General features: G+C 40.2%; 1 protein-coding gene across 2 annotated transcripts in view; it reads left to right on the top strand.

The window, feature by feature from the left end:
• Window positions 1-23,904, top strand: part of FMN1 (formin 1) — a 341,600-nt gene that overhangs the window by 292,203 nt on the left and 25,493 nt on the right. For both annotated transcript variants that reach the window (XM_087822443.1, XM_087822447.1), the window contains 2 exons: window positions 16,264-16,315; window positions 21,113-21,262. In XM_087822443.1, coding sequence (XP_087678569.1) covers window positions 16,264-16,315; window positions 21,113-21,262 — 202 coding nt within the window. The remainder of the gene's footprint in view (window positions 1-16,263; window positions 16,316-21,112; window positions 21,263-23,904) is intronic.

Here is a 23,904-nt window from a genome sequence, read left to right as displayed (position 1 = left end):
AGCAAGCAAGTTTTCTTCTCTAGACCTGACTTAGGAAAACCTTGCACATTTGCTTGGCGACACTCAAAAGTCCTGCCAGGATAAACTTCAAACCAATAACTAGTCAAGCCTCAGGAGAGGGTCAGAATGTGTTGGGGACAATGGAGGGTGCGGTACAGACGGCTACCAGAGAGGACCTCCTTCTGTAACGTTGAATGTTTTTATGAGGAGATTATTACCTAACATCATCAAAAATTAATTTTTCAAAATCTTTGAGTGGAATTTTATTTCCTGTTTTTCAGTGTTCACAATTCAAGGCTGTCCTGTGGCAGTTATAAGAAAAGGTAGCCTGTCTGTTAATAACACCAGGCTCCTGGCTGAGCCCAGTGTTGGTGCAATCAGGACTCTCCGTTACAGTGCTCACTACCTACAACAGGGAGAGTTTTAAGGTGTGGATGAAGTTTATATGCGCCCTTCACATTATGCTGATGAGTTCTGGTTGGAAATTGTCTGCATTTATCGTTAGGTATATCGATTTTAAATATTTAACCATCTGTCCTTTTTTTGTTTAACACTGATGTGGTTGGCCTTATTATTTGGCCTGCCATTGGGGATGGCAAAATCTTTAAAAGTACATCAAAGGCAGATTATTCTTTCCAGTCCTGTTTCGAGTGTGCAGAAAATGGTAAGTTACGCACTTAAATTTTTAACTTCATTATATAAAGGGCATTAAACCAACCATAAAATAATTGCCAATGATAACTGCATTGTTTCAGCTGAGCTTTTTTTTTATTTTTGACTAGAGTCATTTTTCCTTCTCAAAATGAGAAGCTGGTTGTTGTTGTTTTTTGCTTTGTTTTGTTTCTTTAATTAGGTCCTAAATACCCAACTTTTGACCATATTTTCCTTCTGCTTTGGAAATGTATTTTTCTATCAGTTGTTACATTTCTTTAGGAAACGTCTTTAATTTTTTTTTTTTAAGGGAAGGAACAAAGCTAGCAAAGAAACAGATGTGTCCCATATAAAATATGCAATAAATCTTGTCCCACAAATTCTTTGCTCTGAACTTTCTGACAGAAACTGTCAAATAGCCACTTTAATTCAGGTATAAAATGTTCACTCCGTGTCATGGCGCCAACCGCCATATGCCAAAATAAAGTTAGTGACCAGCCATAAAAACAGCAGCATAAGCACCTTTGAAATGGTACAAGTCATCGTGGGTGAGAACGACCCATATAAATCCATGGGGAATTAATCTAGGCTTTGCTACTATCCTGCTGTGCATTTACAATGAGCTTCTACTCCCACACAGCACAAGTAGTAATACTTTTAAAAGGAAAGAGAGAATAAGAGGGCTGTGTGTCTACCTAATGAGCTTGTGGGAGGGGAGAGGGGGGGTCATGGATCAGAAAGCAATAGCTTCCCCTCCCCCTCCTCCGAGCTCTGGAATCCCCTTGAAGAGGGCTGATCCGAGCCCCCATGGAACATGTGGGGTTCTTCTTCGGCTCCCATTGCCTGGCTTCACAGATCATGTGAAACCAATCTACCTAAGCGCAATCACAAGCAATGACTTCAGCTTCATAAATCATTGTTATCCCACAGGAGGAGGTAATGCTATGGTTTTTCTCCAGCAAAACATTTCAGTCCTCTGGTTTCATGAGGGTTTGGTGTTTTTTTTTTCTCCCTTGTTTTTTTCTTCCCCAAATCAACCATTTGCACAATTAACTTCAGGCTCCTGCCTAAAGGAGACGGTGGCACCTCTCTTAAGTATTCAAACATTGCCGCCTCTCTCAGATTCTAAGGGAGACCTATTTCCTATCAGGTATACATATGATGGCTTGTCATATGCTCAGAGGCCTCACACTTGCTTTTGAGCATATACTGACCCTCAATATTTTTTCCTATTCAAGATATATTTATTTACCCTGTATTTTTCAAATTCAGAACAAGTATATTAGGTTTAAGCATAGTGGACAGATATTTTAACTTAGACACGATTTTAATACTTGTGGCCATCTTAAAACATTTCTCTACTAAGCCACAAAAAAGGAAAGCTAAAGGGTAAAGCAATGGATTATTTCCAAGTTGAATCAAAAGATTAAAATCTCCTTTAATTATACTTGATAATATTTTAATAGCCCTTTCTAACCAAACATTTCTCTTCTACAAGGTCTCATTTAAGAAATGCTGTTAGAAAATTATTTTGAAATGTGATCTTGGGTTTCTAGAAATTTATTTTGTTTTATTTGAATAGGCTCCATACCCACTTCAGATTAAAACTTATTTTTCAACAATTATTAACAATTATAAATTATCTATAAAAGCATTCTTAAATGTCGACCTGTGCCTGGATATGTTAAATGGAAAAGCAAGAAACTGGATCATATACTCATTATGACCTCAAGTATGTAAAATAAAACAAATGAGTATGTGATTATAAATGCACAGTTACATTTATGAAAATGAATCAGAATATTAATGTAGACCATTACTTAAGAAAGGCTATACACTAATTTTATACTTTATTTCTTTTTTCTCAAATATCCAAATGTTCTACAATACGGATTTATTACTTTTTAATATATATATATTTTGAAAACATAAGGATTTGTGGGGGAAAAAGAGGGGTGACAATTATTGTTCAAAGGTGACTCCAGGAGCCACCTTGAATTCTACGAAACTCACCGTCAGCATTTCTCCTCTGCAGTCTTATAAGCAGTGTGGTCGGTTTTAAAACCAAGCCTCACTTTTTTGTTGTCTTTTACTGACTCTGATTAGGATCTCTGGGCTAGTGGTCTTTCTGCATAACTTCTCCTGGTGGAACAAATTAAATGAGCTTTAATGTGGAAAATATTTTCTGTAGCATCTTCTTTGGGAATCCCAGTTCTCCCAGAAATGTTCTTTTTTCAGAAAGATCGCCCAAGAAACAGACTATTAACCTACCTTCCCTGCACCTAGATTCTTGGTAACATCACAGCTGCTGAAGTATGCTAATTCTTGGGTACCATTTCTAGTGGACCAATTCGAGTCCCCAGCTATGACAAATTCTTGACCATATGAAAGGAAAGTATGCAGAGTATTTTAATGTTCAAAGCAATAGTCAGTGTCAGGGAAGTTAGACTTTTTTTGGTTACTGTGGCTCTGTACATCCGGTTTCCTAATAAGTACCCTTAGCCTTTGCTGGGGATCTAAAGAGGTTGGTTTAAGGGTAGTGATGGGTGTTTTGTGATTATTTACTGGACATTCTAGTGGTCCGTTCCTGTTCATTGCTAAATCTGAACACTTATTGTAGAGGGAGAGCTTCCACTATTTAACAAATGTCTTATGAACAAAGCTGTCAGAGGTTTAGTATAAATAATCCTAGATGAAGAAGAAATCTTTGTAAAGGGATGGGTTCCATATTATATATCTTATCTGATATATGAGTATGGCTTCCCCTCCCCCCTCTTCATTTTTGATTAGTTAAGATCAATCTTAAACTATTAAGATCTCTGACCATGCGTAACGGCTTTTTATCTGAGTTTTAGTCTTTAAAATGTGATTAAAACCATTCTTCATATTGAATATATTTCTGGACAATTTATAAAAATATGTGGATGGTTACTTTATAGAGATCATAGAATTTCACATTTGTGTCTATCTATGGAAAGTATAAATAAAGGACTTCAGGACTCTAATATAGGTGACTATACATTTAAATTTAACTTAGTCATTCAGATGCTTGTTTTTTAGTTATGACTTCTTATTTCTCTAATTTTCTACTGTGCAATGATATGACAATTTTATAATTTTTAAGCAGAAATCCATAAAGAATAGCAATGTGATGTAGTGAAAACTAGACTGAAGTAAGGGGACAAGTTCTGTCTTTTGTGCCTCAAACTAGTTGTATGACCTTAGGCAAGTCACTCATTTCAGTGGGCTCTGCTGCAGCTTCCAATAGCATCTATTATGTTTTTTTCTTATTATATTAAATGATGCTAATTCTTTAAAAAACAATTAAAAACATATGAAAAACAAAAAGCCTATTAACCAGAGAGGCAGAAATAGAAACTGTAATATTTTGGTATAACTTCTGATTTTTTTAATAGAAGTATCATTTATTTCTGTAATATAAATTTTAATGCAATTTTAGTCACACCATATCTGCTGCTTTATATTCTAAATTATTTTTGTACTTATAACCATGTCATAGCATTTTCCCATGATATCATTTGAAAGCATAATTTGAGGCATTTGGACATATGACATTTGCTTCAGGTCTTGGGGAGTTTATTGTAGGGATATATGTTACTAAAGGGAAAACAGGAGGCTTAATTTCTCAGGCGAATCTTGTGCAAAACCAAGAAAAGTGGACAAACATCATTGATGACTAAGAATTGCTGAGGTGGTGGTGGTAGTAATGGTTGTCATACTTTACATTTACTAAGCGAATGTGAGAGGCGCAGTGAGTAAGCACCTTACAAACATCTCATTTAATTATTACAACACCTGTCTAGTATAGATCTTACTATTACCTCCATTTGTAGATTAGAAAACTTAGTCTTAGCCAAGTTAAACAACCCGTCCAAGGCCAACAAATAGAAAGCAATGGAACAATTTGAAGCTTTGGCTTCGCTCTCACCCACAATATAGAACCCTCTTGCTGTGTGCCTTGAAGAGGTGAAATGATCTATGTAAATCCCCTAGCATATTATCTGTCACACACTCAGTGTTCAGTGAATGTCCATCATCGTCATCATCATCGCTGCTACCATCATCAATCTTACTATTTTAGTCAATTGTATTAAACTGCTTCATAAGCAACTAATCAGCCAGGGGATTGGCTCTCCTTGGATCCAATTAGCTGTGGCTGGGGGGCTGAAGGAGTCACACATGGTTCAGTACACTCTTCTGTTATCTTAAATCTAATATTTATTTATTCAGCCCCCTGTTGTTTAACTTAGCACATTTGTAGCATAAGAGGTTTACACTAGTAGTTTCCTACATTTCTTCTAGCTCCAAAGTTCTCAAGTGTAAGGTGTGATTTTATCCCATATACAGACGAACAGGTTAAGGTACAAAGAAACAAGCGTTGGCCCTCAGTAACAGGTAGTCCTCAGGGGCAAATGTAGGAGACCCAAAGAAGCCAGTTGGTGAGGGTTTTTTTTCTAATTTGTTAATGCAATGCTTAAAGAAAGATTTGTTGAGAATCAAGTATGAAATGCTATGAAATTTAAAAATGAATGGATAGATAAATAAATAAATAAATAAATAAATAAATAAATAAATAAATAAGGCCCTTGGTTGTAAAGAGCACTATTTTAAATAAGAGAGAAAAAATGAGCATGGATCCTGTTACCACTTTGCTCCTGAACCCGCCCTCACATTCAGACTAGCAGCTGCTATTGTAGTCATTCTCACCAATTAATGGAGCAACAAGTTATTGATTTATTAACACTGAGTTTATAGTCTCAAGTGCTAAGCATTTTGAATACAAAGTTTTGAAGAAAAAAAAAAACAGTCCATGCCTTCCAGAAATTTTACGCCTTTAGGTTTGTGCTAATACCAAGGTAGGGCAGAGGTGTGTGGGAAAGGAGACCTTCTTCCAGTATTTGTATACCTGCAATTTATCACCGCATGGTCCTTTATAGTCTCATGGGTCTGAACCCCATTGTCTTTGAAATTCCACCAAGGTTCTTTATGGAACAAAGTGGGGCAGCCCCCTTTTACAAATCTAGCTTCTTTGCAATTCCTAATATTTCCTAAATAATGATTCATTGGGTGTCTGCTCCCTGAATGATGAAGCTGCAGACAGAGTTCACTATTCCTCCATGACCCCTGGAAAATCTTAAAGCACGGTAGGAGGTCTGAGCCATCCCACTGGGAATGAGATGGCAGCGAGACAAGGTAGACACCACAGGAAGCAGGATTTATGTATAATCCTTCTCTAAGCAAAATCATATTTTATAAATATGCTTATTTAGAAGTATCTGTTTTTAAAAATGACTAAGAAAAAACATTTTTACAAAAGACATGTCACTTCTGTTAATGCTGATAAGTTAAAGGTCTATATGGGCCTAGAAGATGCGATACATGGAGAATTTCAGGCCCTGTTGGAGACTGCAGCCACCTGACTCCCATTAATGTTAATGAGCCTCTCACCGGATCATTCTAAAATTTTACCCCCATGGTCTGTTTTAAAGCATCAAGAGTCAGGAAATTTAGAGTGAAAGCTGAAATTCCATCTTGGCACTTTCTCTCTGATGTATATACTTTTATGGAAAATGTGCAGTACAGTGCAGCTCCGAGGTACCATCTTAGTGTTTGAGAATTCCGCGGAAAAACACTGCCCTCCACCCCTGGGAAGCAGCAGCGGGCATTGGAAAGTGTGTCGGATTATGAATCGAGAGACCTGGATTCTGACACTAACTGTTAGTGTGGCCCAGAAAACTCCCTTCATCAACTTCGATGCCCATTTTCTCATTTTTATAAAATCAAATTGTTGAACTAGGTTATAGTAGGTTATAGATTATACTGTCTTATCAACTTTCTCAAGGCATTGCATCTGTATCAGCTTGAAGCCAAAAAATTGCAGTGTGTAGACTGCTATGCGGCACTGAGGGACTTCACCGGACTACACAGGAGCAAAGGGAAAAAGAGAGTAGACTATTAACAGCTAATTAAAGGGTTGCCTTCGAGAAGAATGAGCAGAATTCCTCATGAAGTCTAAAGGTCAAGTGTTGTGTCATTATTGTGAGTGGTTGAAAAACTTACCTGTGGGGGCGGAAGTGTCATCTAAGGTGAAGGTATTTTTAAAAAAAGAGTCCTACAGCTTTTCCAGGGGGCTGACTCAAAAGTCATAGTGGGTAAATTTACTTCACTTACATTCCAGTTCTACTCATAACCTGGTTACCTCCTAGAATTGTGAACAGATGAAATGTATACTTTCACAACAGTTACTACAGAGGAAAGCCAGATGCATAATCTGATGAACACCTAGAATTATATTGTAGCCTCTTCAACTGTATTCATCACCAACACAAGTAATGATTGCAGTCATCAAGGAATATTAAAGAATAATATATTTCTTTTATTATGTAATCAGGGAGATTTTTCTAATTCAAATTATTATAGCAATAAGATATTTTATGAGGTATTGAATATTATCATGCCTTGACTTAGAAATATAAAAGTGTAAGTAACTTAAAATCGTAAGTCATTTGTAAGCTTGATTGCATCAGGACTCTTTTCAACTTTTTCTAAGAGAATGAAGCCCTATCGCTGTAAGGCCACCATTGTGTGTAAAGAGTTGACATCTCCCTAAGCATCTGGAATGGTAGACCTACGTGCACACGGGGCAGGAGACTGAGGGAGTAGCTGTTCAAATCAGCTTTGTGTTCTGCAGTTCAGGAGAACTTTGGTTGAGAAAGGCCGTAGGTGCCCAAGTTAGGTGATGCCAGCATTTTGCTTTTCTTTGATGCCCATAAAAACATTTGAGTTCGTTTCTAAAGGGCATTAAAAAATGGCAGATAAAAAGGGTGAAAAAGATGAGATCTGGAAAGTCTGATTGAACGCAAGAGGATCTTGGCTCAAGCATCAGCCTGAGAGTTAGACTAGATGACTTTTAAGGCTCCTTTTATCTGGGTTCCTTTGATTTTATGACTCTAAAGACCTCTTCAAAGTCTTCTAATACAATGTCTTCTACTTGGTACTTTCATCGAAAGGCTGAGCTTTCTAGTCCACTTTAGCCCAAACAGGTGCCCTGGAAATCCAATTATACCCATATATTGGGAATCTTGATATCATGACTTTACATAACCTTATACCAATTTATACCAAAAAATCTCACAAATCGCCCCTTATGCTCTTCAGATTTACCACCCAGCTAGACATTTGCAAATGCAAACTCTCTGACAAGACCAGCAATGATTGTTCCTCTAATTTAACCATAACCAGGAAAAGTAATGAGAGGAAGACTAGCTGGGAGGATATCATCCTTTGTGGGCAAGCATACCAAGAGAAAAAAATGTAAGGGTATGACCTCTCCAAACCCCAGGGGTTCCACATATTTATATTTCCCCCTCTCCTCTCAGATAAGTGTTAAAAAGGCATCCCTGTTTCCATCGTCAGCGTGCTGGTGCCTGAGCGGTGAAAGCACTCTTTTCTCCTGGAAAGCGCATGGTGGGGCAATTGTGTAAGGATGAAAGGTGACTGCCATGTCATCAGATGGATGCCCCATGAAGGGGAGTGCAGTCCCTTTGTTTCCTTGCTAGCATCACCTGGCTCCTCTATGTGGAGAGCTGTAATAAAAACAGCTTCTTTACTGTGCGTCCTGTTGGTTTATACCAACCATGTCAGGTCTATAAACCATGGTATATTAAAGTGTAATAGACTGTGTAAAGAATACTTGGAAGATATTCCAACCTCTATCCCTTCCCCTCATTTTACAATTTTACTACCTCCCAAAGGGGTACCCGTAAATATGACTCAATTCTGTTGGGCATAAAACCCCCACTTTCTCTGAAGAGTGACCACCTCCTTCAGCTGCTTTCAAGTGCATGAATGCCACCTTCTTGAGAATAAAATTTGGTTATTGTAGTATATTTAGGTGATGAATAGTCTTAATCTGAATATTTCTGGAAGTGTAATTTTACTTGCAAAAACTTTACATTTTTTATAATTACTATATGGGGCTGGGCAAAAGTAGATTTACAGTTGTGAGTAAGCAAAACAGTTTATTCATGTATTATTATTTATTAATTGTATTACTTTCCAAAAGAACAACTGTAAACCTACTTTTGCCCTACCCTGTGTTTTAAAAATTCACTCTGAATAAGATGAAACTCAAGAGTTAATGTTATTTGTGCCTGTGATCTATTAATCTAAATAAGATATCAGCCTAAAACAGGATGTAGCGGGATGATAAATAGTACTCTCTGCTCGACTCCTTTTTATTTGTTGCAAAAAGAAAATGGAAGATTAGAAATTACTGTGCCGGGAAATGGGCCCTGGTCCCCCAGTGGGAAGATAGTGAGCAGGGACTGGGTCGTGCGGGTCCCTTGCTGTCAGTTTATAATCTGCCAGGGAAGTGGAGGACCCACTCAGTGTTAGCTGAGAGGAACACCCGGAGTAAAGGCTGGCCGCCGCCTCGGGAAGCTCGGAGCCCGGTGGGACGCGCAGCCTGCCGGCGGAGGCGCTCAGCCCCTGTCCCGCTGACGCGAGCGCAGGGCGCTGGAGCCGCGCAAAGAGCCGCTGCCCTGGAGCAGGGGCCCCTGCAGAGGGCTTCGCGCAGGAGGCGACTCAAAAACCTGAGTTTTGAAGAAAGAAAAGACTTTTACAGCGAGGGTGTTTGGGAAGTAGAAAGGCAAGAGGTTTTCAAAGCACAGGAAGCAGTGTGCCCAAAATAAAGGTGTAAAAAAATATAAACTGATGAACAGAATAGATTCAGTGACATGGAAGCATAGATGAGACTGAGGAATGTCAGAGGGATGGAGGGGGCGGGTGGGCGGAGGGGGAGAGAGTAACCAAAGAATTTATATGCATCTATGCACAACCCTAGGACGCGGACAATGGGGGGGAGAGGGACTGGGGAGGGGGAGGGGATGGGGGAACAGGTCATTGGGGAGAAAAAGGGACATCTGTGATATTTTAAACAATAATAAAATTAAAAAAAAAAAAAAAGGCGAAGTGCCAGGAGCAATGGGCAGGGGCATGGAAGGTTGTTGGGCAGCACCAGGAGCCAGGGTGGGCAGGGCTTACCGAGCGTTGTGCACTGTGTGTTCTTCCACTGGGCAGAGGGGGAGCTAGTGAGCACGTTATTGAAGCAGTTGCATAATCCAGTCATCCCTTTTTTTTCCAATTATAGTCGGCACACAATATTATATCAGTTTCAGGTATACAACTAATGATTAGCATTTATATACTTCATGAAGTGATCACCCAATAAATCTAGTACCCATTTGACCATACATAGTTATTACAATATTACTGACTGTATTTCTTATGCTGTACGTTGCATCCTCATGACTTTTATAAACTGGCAATTTGTATTTCTTAATCCCTCTTACCTGTTTCACCCATCTCTTCAAAATCCCCCCCGTCTCACAACTATCAGTCTACTCTCTGTATCTATGAGTTTGCTTCTGTCTTGGTTGTTAATTTGTTTGTTTTTTTAGATTCCACATAGACGTGAAATCATATGGTATTTGTCTTTCTCTGTCTGATTTATTTTACTGAGCATAATACCCTCTGGGTGTATCCATGTTGTTGTAAATGGCAAGACTTCATTCTTGTTATGGCCGAATAGTATTCCATTGTACATATGTACCACCTCTTCTTTGTCCTTTCATCTACCAGTGGACACCTAGGGTGCTCCCATATCTTGGACATTATAAATAATGATGCAATGGACGTAGGTAGGGGTGCTTACTATTTTCAAATTAGTGTTTTGGATTTCTTTATATAAATACCCAAAAGTAAAATAGTTGGGTCATATGGTAGGTCTTTTTTAAAAAATTTTGAGAAACCTTCATATGTTTTCCTTGGTGGCCGCACCAATTTACAATCCCACCAGCAGTCTGTTCACTTTTTAATTGGATTTTTTTAATGTTAACTTGTATGAGTTTCTTATATATTTTGGATATTAACCCCTTATCGGGTGTATCATTGTTGAATGTCTTCTCCCATTCAGTAGGTTGCCTTTCTATGTTGTTGATGGTTTCCGTCACAGTGCAAGAGCTTTGTAGTTAATATAGTCCCATTTGTTTATTTTTGGTTTTGTTGTCTTTGCCCTAGGAGACATATCCAGAAAAAAATTGCTCAGACCAACGCCAAAGAGTTTATTGCCTATGCTTTCTTGTAGAAGTTTTTGGTTTCAGCTCTTGCATTTAAGTATTTAATCCATTTTTAGCTTATTTTCATATATGGTATAAGAAAATGGTCTAGCTTCATTTTTTTTGCATGTACCTGTTCAGTTTCCTCAGCACCATTAATTGAAGGAGCTGTTGTTACTCCATTGTATATTCTTGCCTCCTTTGTCATAGATAATTGACCATATCAGCGTGGGTTTATTTCTGGACTTTCTATTTTGTTCCTATATGTCTTTTTATGGCAGTACCATGCTGTTTTGATTACTTTAGCCTTATAGTATAGTTTACTATCAGATAGAGTGATACCTCCAACTTTTTTCTTTTTTCTCAAGATTGCTTTGGCTAGCCCTGGCTGGTGTGGCTCAGTTGGTGGGTGTCAACCTGTGCAGTGAAGGGTTGCCAGTTTGATTCCCGGTCTGGGCACATCCCTCATTTCAGGCTCAATCTCTAGTGGGGGGCAGGTGCCGGAAGCAGCTGATCGATGTTTCTCTCTCTTCCTTTCCAAGAATCAATTTTTTAAAAATTATAAGATTGCTTAGGCCAGTTGAGGTTATTTGTGGTTCTATATAAATTTTAGGATTAATTTATAGTTATGTGGAAAATGTAATTGGTATTTTGATAGCGATTATATTCAGTTTGCCTTTTAAGTTGACAGTTGATTCCAACAGAGAAAGCTGGATTTATTGTGCCACATAGGGAACCCATAATAGATCACTATATAGAATCTAGAGCTTAAAGGACGAATCTTTTCTCTCAGAAAACTCACCTTTTAAAAGCAGACCCCTGCATCATTATCTTTCATCTAGTATTGGGAAATTGATTAATTTAATCAGATCTGAGGTTATATAATGCAATAATCATTAAGTGGGAAAAAGAATTAGGTGAGAATAATCATAAGCTCCTGTCTCCTCACACACACCTACACCCCCTCACCCCATCCTCAACTCTCAAGTATTTGCAAAATTATAAATCAGTTTCTCTCTTTCACTCCTGAGGATTAAATAAAACAAAATGAAATGAAACAGCAAATAAAATTACTTTAGGTGGTACTTTAAACTTATCACAAGCAAAATTATTGTCCACTGAGTGTGGCTGCGGACATTCTTAAGAAAGAAAAGAGCATTATGCTTGAAAGTTTATATTACTCACCCCAAAGTCAGAGAGCCAGAATAGTGATTACTAGCACTTGCTTCCAGCCAGTTAGTAATCAGTGGCTGCGATATTATGCGCTACATTAACCTCTCACATCTGTCACATCCAATAGTCACAACCACCTTGCAAGGTAGGTCGTACCTTTCCAGTTTTATGGGTAAGGCCCAGTGGAATTAAGTGACTTCCCCAAGGTCTTTCAGTTAATAAGTGGCAGAGCAGAAATTCAACCCAAGCTCTTCCCACTGGGCTACACCAGCATTTAACTTTGTCAAAGCAGCTGTCCAGTGGAAGCTTGAACCCCCCACCAGCCGCAGCGTGACGTGGAACCATCAAAGATCTGACAGCAAAGATTCTGATGCAGCCAAGTACTGTTCCCTTTGTGTGTAGCTCTCATAACTATGTGGGAGGTAGGAATTATCATCTTCATTTTACAGTGGAGAAAACTGGAGCACAGAATACATGCAACTTGTCCATGCACTTGAGTGGCAGAGCTGGGCTTAAAATTTGGCATTTAGCTATCTCAAGTTCTGATTTCCATTCCTTGGGCCTACAACCATTGAATGAAAAGGGCCATTTCTGCTTCACTTGGTTTTGCCACAGTACTTATGAATTTCAGAATTGTTTTTGTGGGGCGATTTTATGATAACTAATGACACAATGGCCATGAAATTAACCGGGGAACAAAATTCCAAGGCGCTAAAGATTTACACAAAAGCAAATGGTCTTTGTTCAATAAAGGCTGGATTAAATAAAATCCACATAAATATTTCTTAAACAAAAAAACCTGCCAAAGAAGCCCTGTTGTTTTCCCTCTGTGACACGAAATTATGAAAAACAACTATTGTTCTTTAACGGAGAAAATTAAAGTTTAAGAAGAGCAACACAGTTCTACCAATGACAGAAAATATCTTATATGCTGTAGGTGTGTCATCATGCAAACTTACCGCTCAACTTTCTCTGCGCACTTCCAGAAATTCACATTCACATCGTCCCAGTGTATGAGTAGCCTCCATAAAGACATTTGGAAGACACAATTGATGTTAAGCGAAAATTCTCATTTTTAGTACTTTTGATTTGTTTTACTTATTGCTTTTATTGTCTTAAACTGTGAGGCTATCAGCACTCTAAGCAGCTTCTTTAGTCCCCCAATTTGGAAAATAATTATATTTAACTCACTGTAGACAACGAGACACCTTTTTCTGAAAAAAAAGGGGAGAAAGAAGAGCAAGGTTGGGGAGGCCTGTTATTTCTCTGTCTCCCCTGGTGTGGTCTCGGTATCTGGCAACGTCTCCCCCACCCCGACCACACTTGTAGTTCCAAATTTAAACTGAAAAAGAAGCACCTAAATACTGCTCTCCATGCGGCTTTGTAGGATAGAAGTCTAGGTATATCCCCCACAGAGATTCAGGGCCACTGCTAGCTGAAGTTGTGGGTAAGACTTGCCATCTTCAACTTAAACATTGTCTCTCCGAGATCTTTTATGCCCAGTACCTATGCGGCATGCTCTGGCTTCCCAGGTACCCCTAATCCAGTAACCCACATAGAGTCTCCTTTTGCAGGCAACAGTTCATGCTCTGGATTTTTAATTTTTATTTTTTGCTGCCCTTTATCAAAAATTACTCACACTTAATCTTATTCTCTCAGGTATAACTGTCTATCTTCCCAACTAGAATGAAGGCTCTATAGGGACCCTGGTCTGCTTTTTTCACTGGGGGATTTCAAGCACCTAGGACAGGGTCTGGCTCATGGAATGAAAGAACACACCCACCTATGTCATTATGTCAATAGCTATTAAAGGCTTAAGTCAGAACTTGCAGTGAGATATGGCCAACAGGAATGTACTCTTTGTCCTACTGAGTGTTTGAAACTTTTTTTTTTTTTTTAAGTTGAGAACATCCATTTAAAATTCCTAGCTTGTCTGAAAAGAGGTAGGAGATCTGGTAACAGTGGCAAGTGCCTTCCCTCCCTTGAATGGGGCATGGCCTTCCCATGTCCCTACCACTCCCTTTTGGCTCCCTGTACTGAGACTGTGTCAGTTCCAGTATTGAGGAGCCAGGGATCAAATTTCAGAATATATTAGCATATTGCACTTGGCCTATAATTGCCCTTTTTGTTGGAGATATTAGAATTTGCGTATGTAACACCAGTCTTTAAATATTTTCCTTCCAGATAATGCCTTTTTGTTTTGCTTACAGCATTTCGAAGACTTGAAAATGTTTAATAACATGGTTAGAAATTTCACTTTGTGGAAGGAGAAGTACTTTAGGCTGGGAGAGCTTCCAGGTCACACCATAGAGGGGGCTACCTCTTCTTTCTGTGCATAGACCCTTTGCCTCGGAAAAATTGAGATCTCTAGGTTCTTCTGATTTTCCTGAGGGCTCTTTTCCCCCAAACCCTCAGAGGTTGTACTGTATGCATTGCTCTTAGTAGTACCTCTTTTTATATTTGGATACAGTTTTTCCCCAGATAACCATATTCATAGAGCCATTTAAATTCTTTTCTAATGCTTAATTCAGTTTGGGAAGGGTATTTCTTGTCACTAAGTTTATATGCAATGACGGCTTGACCACAGTCTACTTAACACAGCATGCAAGCAGCCAGTTAGAAACCATTTGGTGACGGAGAACAGCAAAGGTCCTCCAGGGAGATCACTCAGGCCTCAGAAGAATTTTCCTCTTGTTTGACCATGCACATAATTAAGAGTCACTGGATAAGAACAGATCACTAGGTTTTTCACATTTGGGGGAATTTGGTGTCACCTATGAGAGACATAGGTCACTTCTCTGTATCTAATTGGCTAAGAACCAGACTAATAATTCACAGAGATTCCTGCTGGGAGGATTTGGGGAGGGTGGGGAATTGTGCCACAAAAGATGGCCATAACTATGACTTTACCTAAAATGGTATAGTTATCAAAGCCAAATCATGTCAGTATAAAAAGAAATCATTTTTGTTAGGTGAAATGTACTGGGCTTAGAGAATATAGTATACAACTATTCTTACAATCTTCTTTGGCCTATGTTCATAGTCTAAATATATAAAGTTTTACATTTAGGAAACCTGTTATCTCTCTTTTTAAGCAACCTATATCCAATATATACATTTTTTTAAAGAATAGTTTATGATTTTCTAGAGAGAGAGGAAGGGAAAGAAGAGGAGAGAGAGAGAAACACCTATGAGAGAGAAACATCGATCAGCTGCCTCCTGCCCTCTCCCTACTGGGGATCTAACCCAAAACCTGAGCAGGAATCAAACCAGCAACCTGTTTGTGCACAGGACGATGCCCAACCAACTGAGCCACACTGGCCAGGGACAATATATACATTTTTAAGCTAAAAGAATTTATTTAATATGTAGGCACTTTCCCATGTTTAAGGCATAACAGAACACAAGGCAGGTGAAGTTACTTCTTTCTTGGAACTTACAGTCAGTTATATAATAAACAAATGAGCAAATGAATTAGTGTATCAGGTAGATGAAGGCTACAGGGGGAAAGGTAAAAGGAGGAGGTTGGGGAGGAGAGGGGAGGGGAGGACACATGGTAAAGGTTGATCTTTTATTTAGTGAGGTCAGAGAAGGTGATGTTTGGGCTGAGACCTATAAGAGTGAGGGAGCCGGTCATGCAGAGACTGTGGGCAGGGTGTCCCAGGGAGGAGGAAAGGCAACTGCAAAGACCCCAGTGCAGGTGCTTGGTGTCCTCAAGCATCAGCAAGGTGGCGAGCCAGCCTGGAAAGGAATGGGCGTGGAGGAGAAGAGGCAATGTCACAGAGGAGCCAGGGAGCAGACTTGCAGGGCCTTCTGGGACGTCGAGAAGACTTTAAAGGTTATGTCAAGGGTGATGGCAAGTTGATGGAAGCGTTTAAGCATGGGAATAACTTGATAAAACTTACATTTTAAAATCAGCAACGAGCCTTGGCCAGGTGGCTCAGTTTATTGGAGCGTCATCCCATAAACCAAAAGGTTGCAGGTTCAGTGCCCAGTCAGGGCACATACCTAGGTTGTGGATTTGATCCTGGTCAGGGTACATACGGGATGCAACTAATCAATGCACCCCCCCCCCCCCAAGTATGTCCTCTGGTGAAGATTTTTTTAAAAAAGAAAAGAAAAAAAGCAGTGATGGTAGATGTAATGAATTCAGTGCCCTTTCCAGGACTTATGGCAGGGGGTGCCAACCCCTGAATTCAGACTCATTTTGACAACAAATGGGTATAATCAAAGTTAGAATACTATGCAAAAAATATGATGGAAGAAAATAGTTTTAATCATAACTATTTCTCTTTCACAGCCAAAAAAGAGCATAAAATGGAAGAAAGTCACTTGGAGAATGCACAGAAAAGGTAAGCAGCTCTAACTTGGCTCCGGTTCTTTATTTGACTGGCCATTTTATTATTATTATTATTATCATCATCATCATCATTATTAAATACATTCTACATTGCTGTGCAACCATAACCACCACCCATTTCCTGAACTTTTTCATTTTCTCCAAAGGCAACTCTGGACCCATTAAATACTAATTCCCCCATTTCCCTTCCCCTAGCCCTTGGCAACCACTATTCTAATATCTGTCTCTGTGACTTTGACTACTCTAGGTAGTTACCTCATGGAAGTGGAATCATACAGTATTATTCCTTTTATAACTGGCCTATTTCATTAGCATAATGTCTGACTGGCCATTCCTTTGGCCCCATTTGTTAAGATTGTGCGTCCATGAACAACAGCAGTCTGTGGAGAGCTGGAGTGAAAACACTGTAGCAGGACTTGGGAGTATTTTTCCTCAAGAAGCAGGAGATTTAAAAAAAAAAAAGGCAGGAGATCATTCGGAAGTGACTCATATGTCATGATGCTATTTCTACCTGTCTGCCTCTCCTCCGTCACTCTGTTCCTGAACCACAAAAGTCAGGAACAGTGTGATGCTTCTTAGTATCACAACTAGATTCAACCAATTATTACAAACACCTAAGAGACTTATCATGTCTTTCCCCCGAGCCTAGAGGATATCGTGGGGAGAAGGGAATGACCTCTATACATGGAAAACTCCCCAAGAATTTGTCAGAGACTCCGAGGTCTTCTGTTCAACCTCTCCCCTATCCAAGCCTCTTATTTGCTCTTCTCTCAATAGCCATCAGAGTGGTAGAGGCCAGTGGTCACTGGTTGTGGTCCCTCAGAGAGCTTTTCTTGTCCAGCTTGGCTATCCCTCTCTCTTAGAGGGGAGCCTGGGAATATACTGAGGCATTCTCACACTCGGCACAAAGAATTGAGATAAATCTTGCTGGTACAATTCTAAAAGTGCTAGAAAGTTAAGTGAGAGATAAGAGCAGGGAACACATGTACGGAAAAATGGGCTTTACAAACGTGTAAGGAGAGTTCACTAAATACAAATGAACAAACTCTGGAAATGAACCATTTTCCTCCTGAGGGTTCTGAAAGCTTGAAGACAGCATCGTCTGCTCTGCTTTGCCAGGTCCCAGCATCTTGCCCTGCTCTCCACTATAACCAATAAAATTAAAATGCAGGTGAGAGCTAGGTTAAGGCCACTCCTGCATTTTTCTAAGTGCAGACATATTCTTGAATCATGATTATCAGCTTCACATGATCATCTTTGAAAACCAGGACGGTCACATGGTTGTGTTTTTAGATTTCTGTGCCCCCTTATTGGCCTTATCCCTATAATAAGCTTCTCTTCCTTGGTGTGCAAAAGCAGTACGTCTGTGTTATAGAAATAATCAGCATGTAGAAAAGAGACCCTCAACAAGGGCACATGGGTATCAGGCCAAACAGAAATTCAGTTTCCGGGGTGGATGTCCAATTCCTAATACTTCAAGATTCTTGCGTAAGGAACAGGGGGCCCACCTTCGAGGGGCCGGAGCTGCTGCTGCACATTAGCCATGCTGAGGGGGGTCATAAATTCTGGTTGTCAGCGTTTTCCGTGACTTTGTGGTGAAGGTAGTCCAGCTTTCATGTCATACATGAAATATGTCCGATCCCATCTTTAATGTAGAAACCACAGTTGTTTGGTTACACTCTTTAAGGAGGTTGGTGGTCAGTGTTGCAATATTCGTGTGAGATTTAGGAAATTCTTAAGTTTTATTCTCAAGAGAAACAATTTACTCTGAGGCGAAGGGGTATTTGCTTTTCCTAAGCAGTTTCTGAAGGCACGCATGTAAAACAATCAGCGGATGTGTTTTGCGCTGGCCCCTCAGTACGGCAAAAGTAAAAGCGTTCAGTTGGCCACGGGCTCTGCGATATAATCATTGTCTGCACTTTAAAAAATGTTTAGCTGAACTGGAAAGATACAAATCAGACGAGGAATTGCAGCAGGGAGAAAAGGAGTCCGGGAATAGTTTAGAGCGAAGGGAGAAAGTTTTGTGAAACACGATCAGAAATCTGTCCACTTTTAAAAGTTGAAAGCTAATTTAGAGCCATCTGCTGACAAACAGAAGTTTCAAAACCCATGACTGCCCCTTTGTCTGTTGGAGAAAATTCTCCTGGCTGTTTAAGATCGATCATTTTCAAGCCCAAATTTCAGAAGGTTTTCAATCATCAGTCTTCCCTGAATTGAAATTGTATTTGAAAGGAAGAGAGTCTTATTTGGGGAGGACAGTAGTCTAGACTTTATCAGATAGTTCATAGACTAGCTTTTAACTTTTCCTTGAACAAAGGGGCAGCACTGAAGTCAGCTAAGGCACATCCCCGGAGCAGCTCGCCCTCCGTCAGGGCTGCAGTGCCAAGGCCGGGCCATTCTCTGCCACTCTGTTTACTTTGGTTCTTCTGAAGAGGCTCGCTTGCCTTCTTCGTTTCCAAAACACACAGGGGGGAAAAATGCTGAAGTTCTGCCTTTCCTTTAGTTTTCACCCCCTCTGAGGGTTAGTGAGCAGGACCTCACAGCTCCCCAGAGGGGTGGTGGTGAGAGTACGTGGTTAGCATCAGTGTAGAGCTGGGAAAAGCGAGGCCCACAGATGATGACAGGCTTCCCTCCAGCGCTGTGATGCCTCCCCTCCCCCAAACAGTGCTGTCATTCTCTGCCACTGCACCAGCAGGCGCAAGGTCTTGGTCTCCCAGTCTAGACTCCATGTAAGGCCAGAGGTGGTGGGGTGACCCAGGACGCACCAGGACTGGGGCTTCTGTGCCCCTCACTGTACCTGCCAGACAGTAGGAAGACTCAGAGTGAAAGACTTTCTCTTCTCTTTAATGCACAAATAAATATGTGTCTGTATATAAGGAAGAGGAAAAGTAATGATGTGCTCTGCTGGGGAATGCACATTATGTGTGATACAGGGGCAAACTGTCTAAAGTAGAAACAGGAAAAAAATAACTTGAATTTCTTGAATGCCTGTGTCAGCGAGCATTAGCCACAGAAGGATAGAGGGGAAAACGCATTTCCCTGAGAATCAGAGGACCCAAAATATAGGCCCAACTCTGCCAATAAATAGGGACATTCAGTCTTTCTCGGTCTCTGTTTTCTCATCTGCAAAATAAGAACATCAAATGAGTTCACCTGTAAGTCTCTTCCAATTTGAAAGCCCCAGGACTCTATAAGAAAACCATGGCCTGTTCCTACTCTTATGTACTTCCATGCTACAATAAATATAATTTTCATTTTGAATGAGATAAAACTAAATGCCGTAGAGTATGCTCTGGTTTTATCAGTATTTTTCCTGCCACAGAATGAGGAGTCCTACCTGGATGAAAGTGGACATTGCTACTTTCTTCCATTGCTGGTTTTATACCGAAATATGTATGTTTGGTATTATAGGAGAGTCCCTTAAGAAATTACTGCAGTTATTGCCTTTCTCCACTTATACACTTCTAGTCTTTTAATAACTGGGAACCAAAATTCCCTGACCAGTAGTTTTAATTTGCATTAAAAACAGATTTATTATTTACAGAAGCACAAAGAATTTATGGGGCTCAGAGCTGCAGCTCCAGCTTGGATCTCGCCTAATCATAGCCATGGAATCAATTAACAGTTCATCTGTGAAATGTGATAAAATCTTATGAGATACATATTGGCCAATAACTGAGAACGAGATGAAAGTATGCTCCGTAATAGTAACGGGGCTTCGAGGTTTTACAATCACCATTGAATAGAGTTCCATTAGGAACTCAGTATTCAGGATGGCCGCAAAAAATGCTGTGTCTGAACAGATGATAGAGGATTGAGTAGTAATAAACCTGGCCAGCCATTCCTGCTTTGATTAGTTTCCAACACCCTAGAAAAGAGAGCCATTTATTTAAGTGTTCTTGCTCATGGCAAATGAGCTTGTGAGGCTTGGGGTGGGTGGGGGTGGGTGGGTAGAAAGATTGAGTGCAGAGCTATAAATTGCTGCAAAGCTAGTGCCTCCAAGAAGGGCTGCTTGGGAGGCCCGGTAGTCTGGTGTGCAGTGAACCTCATTGGGGTAGTCAGGAGGTTCTTAGTGATATCTGGGAATCTACTTTGCAAATCCTGGACCAGACTGGAGATTATTTACTAAGATCAAAGATGATTTTCCACCCAAACCTTGCTATGCCCTCAATTATACATATATTTTTGTACATTGGTGGTTTGTATTTTTGTATCACATAAAGCTTTAAAATATAGCTGCCTTAAAGATCGTAGAGTCTCAGTCTCTTATTTTACCCTTGAGAAGATGGAGTCTGATGCTGAGTGATTGGCCCCGGATTACAAAGCCAGCGGGTACCAGAATAAGAAGAGAATGGTCTTGATTTTCCATGAAACACTCCACAGATTAATCATTCCCAGTGGGCTCTCTGACCGACCACTGTGTAATGCTACAGGATCAATATGTCAGCAGTGTTCCTTGTCACATTACACTTCAGATGAAGAGCAGGTATACGTGCCATAGGTCGGAGATGAAGAACAAACCCAAAAAGTTCTACCTACACACCCCCTGGAATTATACCTGCTGGTTTGTATATGGATAAGATTATGTCCAGAAGTGTCCCTGGTCAAGTTGAATTTCTTGGAAAACGGATTTGAGCGAAGAGGTTTTCTGGGGTTTAGGCTAAGCCGCAATAATGGAGACAGAGAATGGACATGTGGGAACCGCCCCCAGTGCCCCCTGTCCTTACCCCAACGGTGTTGACAGTTTCTCACCCTCTGCCTCACTGTTTCTCCCCCCTCCCTGTTGCAGTTTCGAAACGACAGTGGGATATTTTGGGATGAAGCCAAAGTCTGGTGAGAAGGAGATCACCCCCAACTACGTGTTTATGGTGTGGTACGAGTTCTGCAGTGACTTCAAGACGATTTGGAAGCGGGAGAGTAAAAACATATCTAAAGAGAGGTAAGGTCCTGATGGGCGTGAATCCTGCCCCGGGAGCCGAGGAAACAGGGCGCCTCAGACCTAACAGGGAGCACGCATTTCACACGCACCGGCCGTGTCTTTCAGGCCACGTGGGCCTGAGGAGGGCTTATTGCCTCGGGGCTCCTAGGGAAATTCAGTGGAGGCTCGCTGTCCACACAAGCAGATACTCTCACGTGGTCCGATAAGTTACACTTTCTTAACCCCTTCCAATTACTAGCTAGTAAATGAAAGGGGAGCTGTGCTAATTTGCAACAGATTGCTTCTCTGTGTATTTTCATGTTGGCCCAGGCTAAATGAGGTAGCCTTGCTGTCGCAGACAGTACAGACAAATAAAAGTGAATGCTTTTCCCATTAATATACTGAACTTGCATCAAAGGGAAATCTCTGAGACTCAGGCCACACTTAACACAGTGTTGAAGCCCCGCTCTGGATTTACAGCGCCACTTCTGACTCCCCGTATCCTGCTGAGGACATCAAACTGCCTGCCGCTCGGCCTCGTTGCAGCCTCCTGATTTTATTAGTTGGGGGTAGAAGGAAAGCCTCAGCTCTGAGTACAGGGAGGGTGTGTGTGTGTGTGTGTTCATTTTTCGAAAGAGACTGAATTTGGCCGTTTATCAGGAAAAAAAGCATTTCTGCTTCATCACTGTTCTGATCAGGTTGCCACTGTTCTACAGAGGGTGTCGTGGATTTAAACTTCAAACAGTCTTGCTCCTACCCCTGCAGAACAGATGCATAAGAGTGTCAATCAAAGTAGGGTGGAAGGAGACCAAAAAATACTACCAATTAAGGGAAATGATTTATTTAATGAAAGCATCTGTATCTCACTGAATATCGAGACCTAAAATTCCTTACTTTAGTATCTTTGTTCTTTACTTTGTAATCAGAGAAAAGGTATATGCATAATATATTTACACCCACAATACACTAATACGTTTCACCTCAAAAAGCTATTTTTAAAGTGATCAAAAATTTAGAGACTTTAACCCAGTATTGCTGAGTATCTAAATATTTTCTTGGGGAATTTTTTCAAAAGCCTGCTTTCTTTCTAAGGAAGTCAAAGAGCTTTTATCAACATACCTTTCCACCATTGCCTCTCTGGGAACATGGGAATTAAAGTTAGTATATCCATTGTATGGAGAAACTGAAGCAGAGAAATAGTGAAATGACATTTTTAAGAAAATAGATCGTTGATAACAACATGAAAAAAAATCCTAAAACTCTTGACACCCAACTCTTTTGCTCTTGCCCTGCAATTGCTAATTTAACTCTTTCAGCTTCTCCGGAATAAGTTCTGTTTCATGAGCTTCGTAGGAGAGTGGTAATGCCAAGATCCTCTCCCTCTCCAGGTCCACACCTGAAGGCCAGGAAACCCCGCAGTGGGCTCTGAATACATGGCCTTGGCTTAAGATTTTGCACCTCACATTTTGAGCATAGTCCTTAGTGGATTTGTCCTTGAGGTTGGAGCCCTAAAAAACAGTCCAAAAATGTAAAACAATAGAGAGAAAAATGAATTGCTTTTCACTGTAATAATCTTCTGTTGAAATACTCAAGTATATTCCAAATTAAGGAGTTTTTCCCCTGTCACTGAAGTGAAGCCAGATAAGTTGTGTGTCTGCAGTGGAGGTGGTGTCCTTTAAAATGACACATCCTCGATTCCTAGCCACAGGCATTCTCAGCGCTGCTTCCTGGGTGCAGCTGGTGAATCGCCCACTTCACACTTTGTAAACCAACACCTTCCAAGGGTCATGACTTCACAGGACCCTCCCCGGTTGTTCTTATTGAGCAGTTTCAGGGGCCCTTCATTCCAGCCACACTGTGCGAGATGGATCACCAAGGTTTCCAACACAAACAATAGCATCTTTGAAAGTTAACGACGACGACGGCTCATAAAATATTTTTGGAAGCAGCTTGTTTACAAAAAATCTATTTGCTAAGAGATGTTAGCACATTGTGTTTATTACTGCTTAGCCAGTTAAACAAATTGATTAATATCCCGGATTTTCTTGTGAAGTGAGGATGTTTTATAATTGTCCTCTGTCTGCTACGGATTTTAAATGTTTATCAACATTTAATCACATATTACTATAGTAAAATAAGCAAATTAACTTGAATTCTTCTATTGTAATTAAAATGAGAAACAGTGTGATTACTTTGACACCTAATTAATGGTGTTTGATATTATCATTTTTTATTATACTATTCCCAGAAATCCAATAAATGCCAACAACACTAAATGCCAGAAGGTAACATAACATAGCGCAAAGTCATCCTCAAAAACAAAATTCAAATGAAAACCTGATGGCTTGTAATTATGAGGAAAAAGAAAAGAGTGGTTTGGATCGCATCAGGAGAAATTTCACCCACTTGGTTTTTAGATATAGCTGAAGCCCAACTAAAACCCCAGATATTAGGGGAAATGAAGGATCAATAATAGTCTTTTCGAAGGGACAGATTCACTTCTAAGTGGAAGGGAACCGAAAACAACCTTAAGCCACTTGAGGTCAATTTCAGGCGGTAGAAATTCTTTACTTCTTGCTCTGCTTAGTATGGTTTCCATGAAAACACACTAGCCTGATGCAGAATTGAGTTGATGCAGCTCCATATCGGGGTAACAACTGCCC

This window comes from Miniopterus natalensis, chromosome 1 (assembly GCF_054644295.1).
Source record: "Miniopterus natalensis isolate mMinNat1 chromosome 1, mMinNat1.hap1, whole genome shotgun sequence".
In the NCBI taxonomy this organism is placed as follows: domain Eukaryota; kingdom Metazoa; phylum Chordata; class Mammalia; order Chiroptera; family Miniopteridae; genus Miniopterus; species Miniopterus natalensis.
The sequence above is the reverse complement of the archived record's forward strand: the minus strand, read 5'-3'. Positions and strand labels throughout refer to the sequence as shown.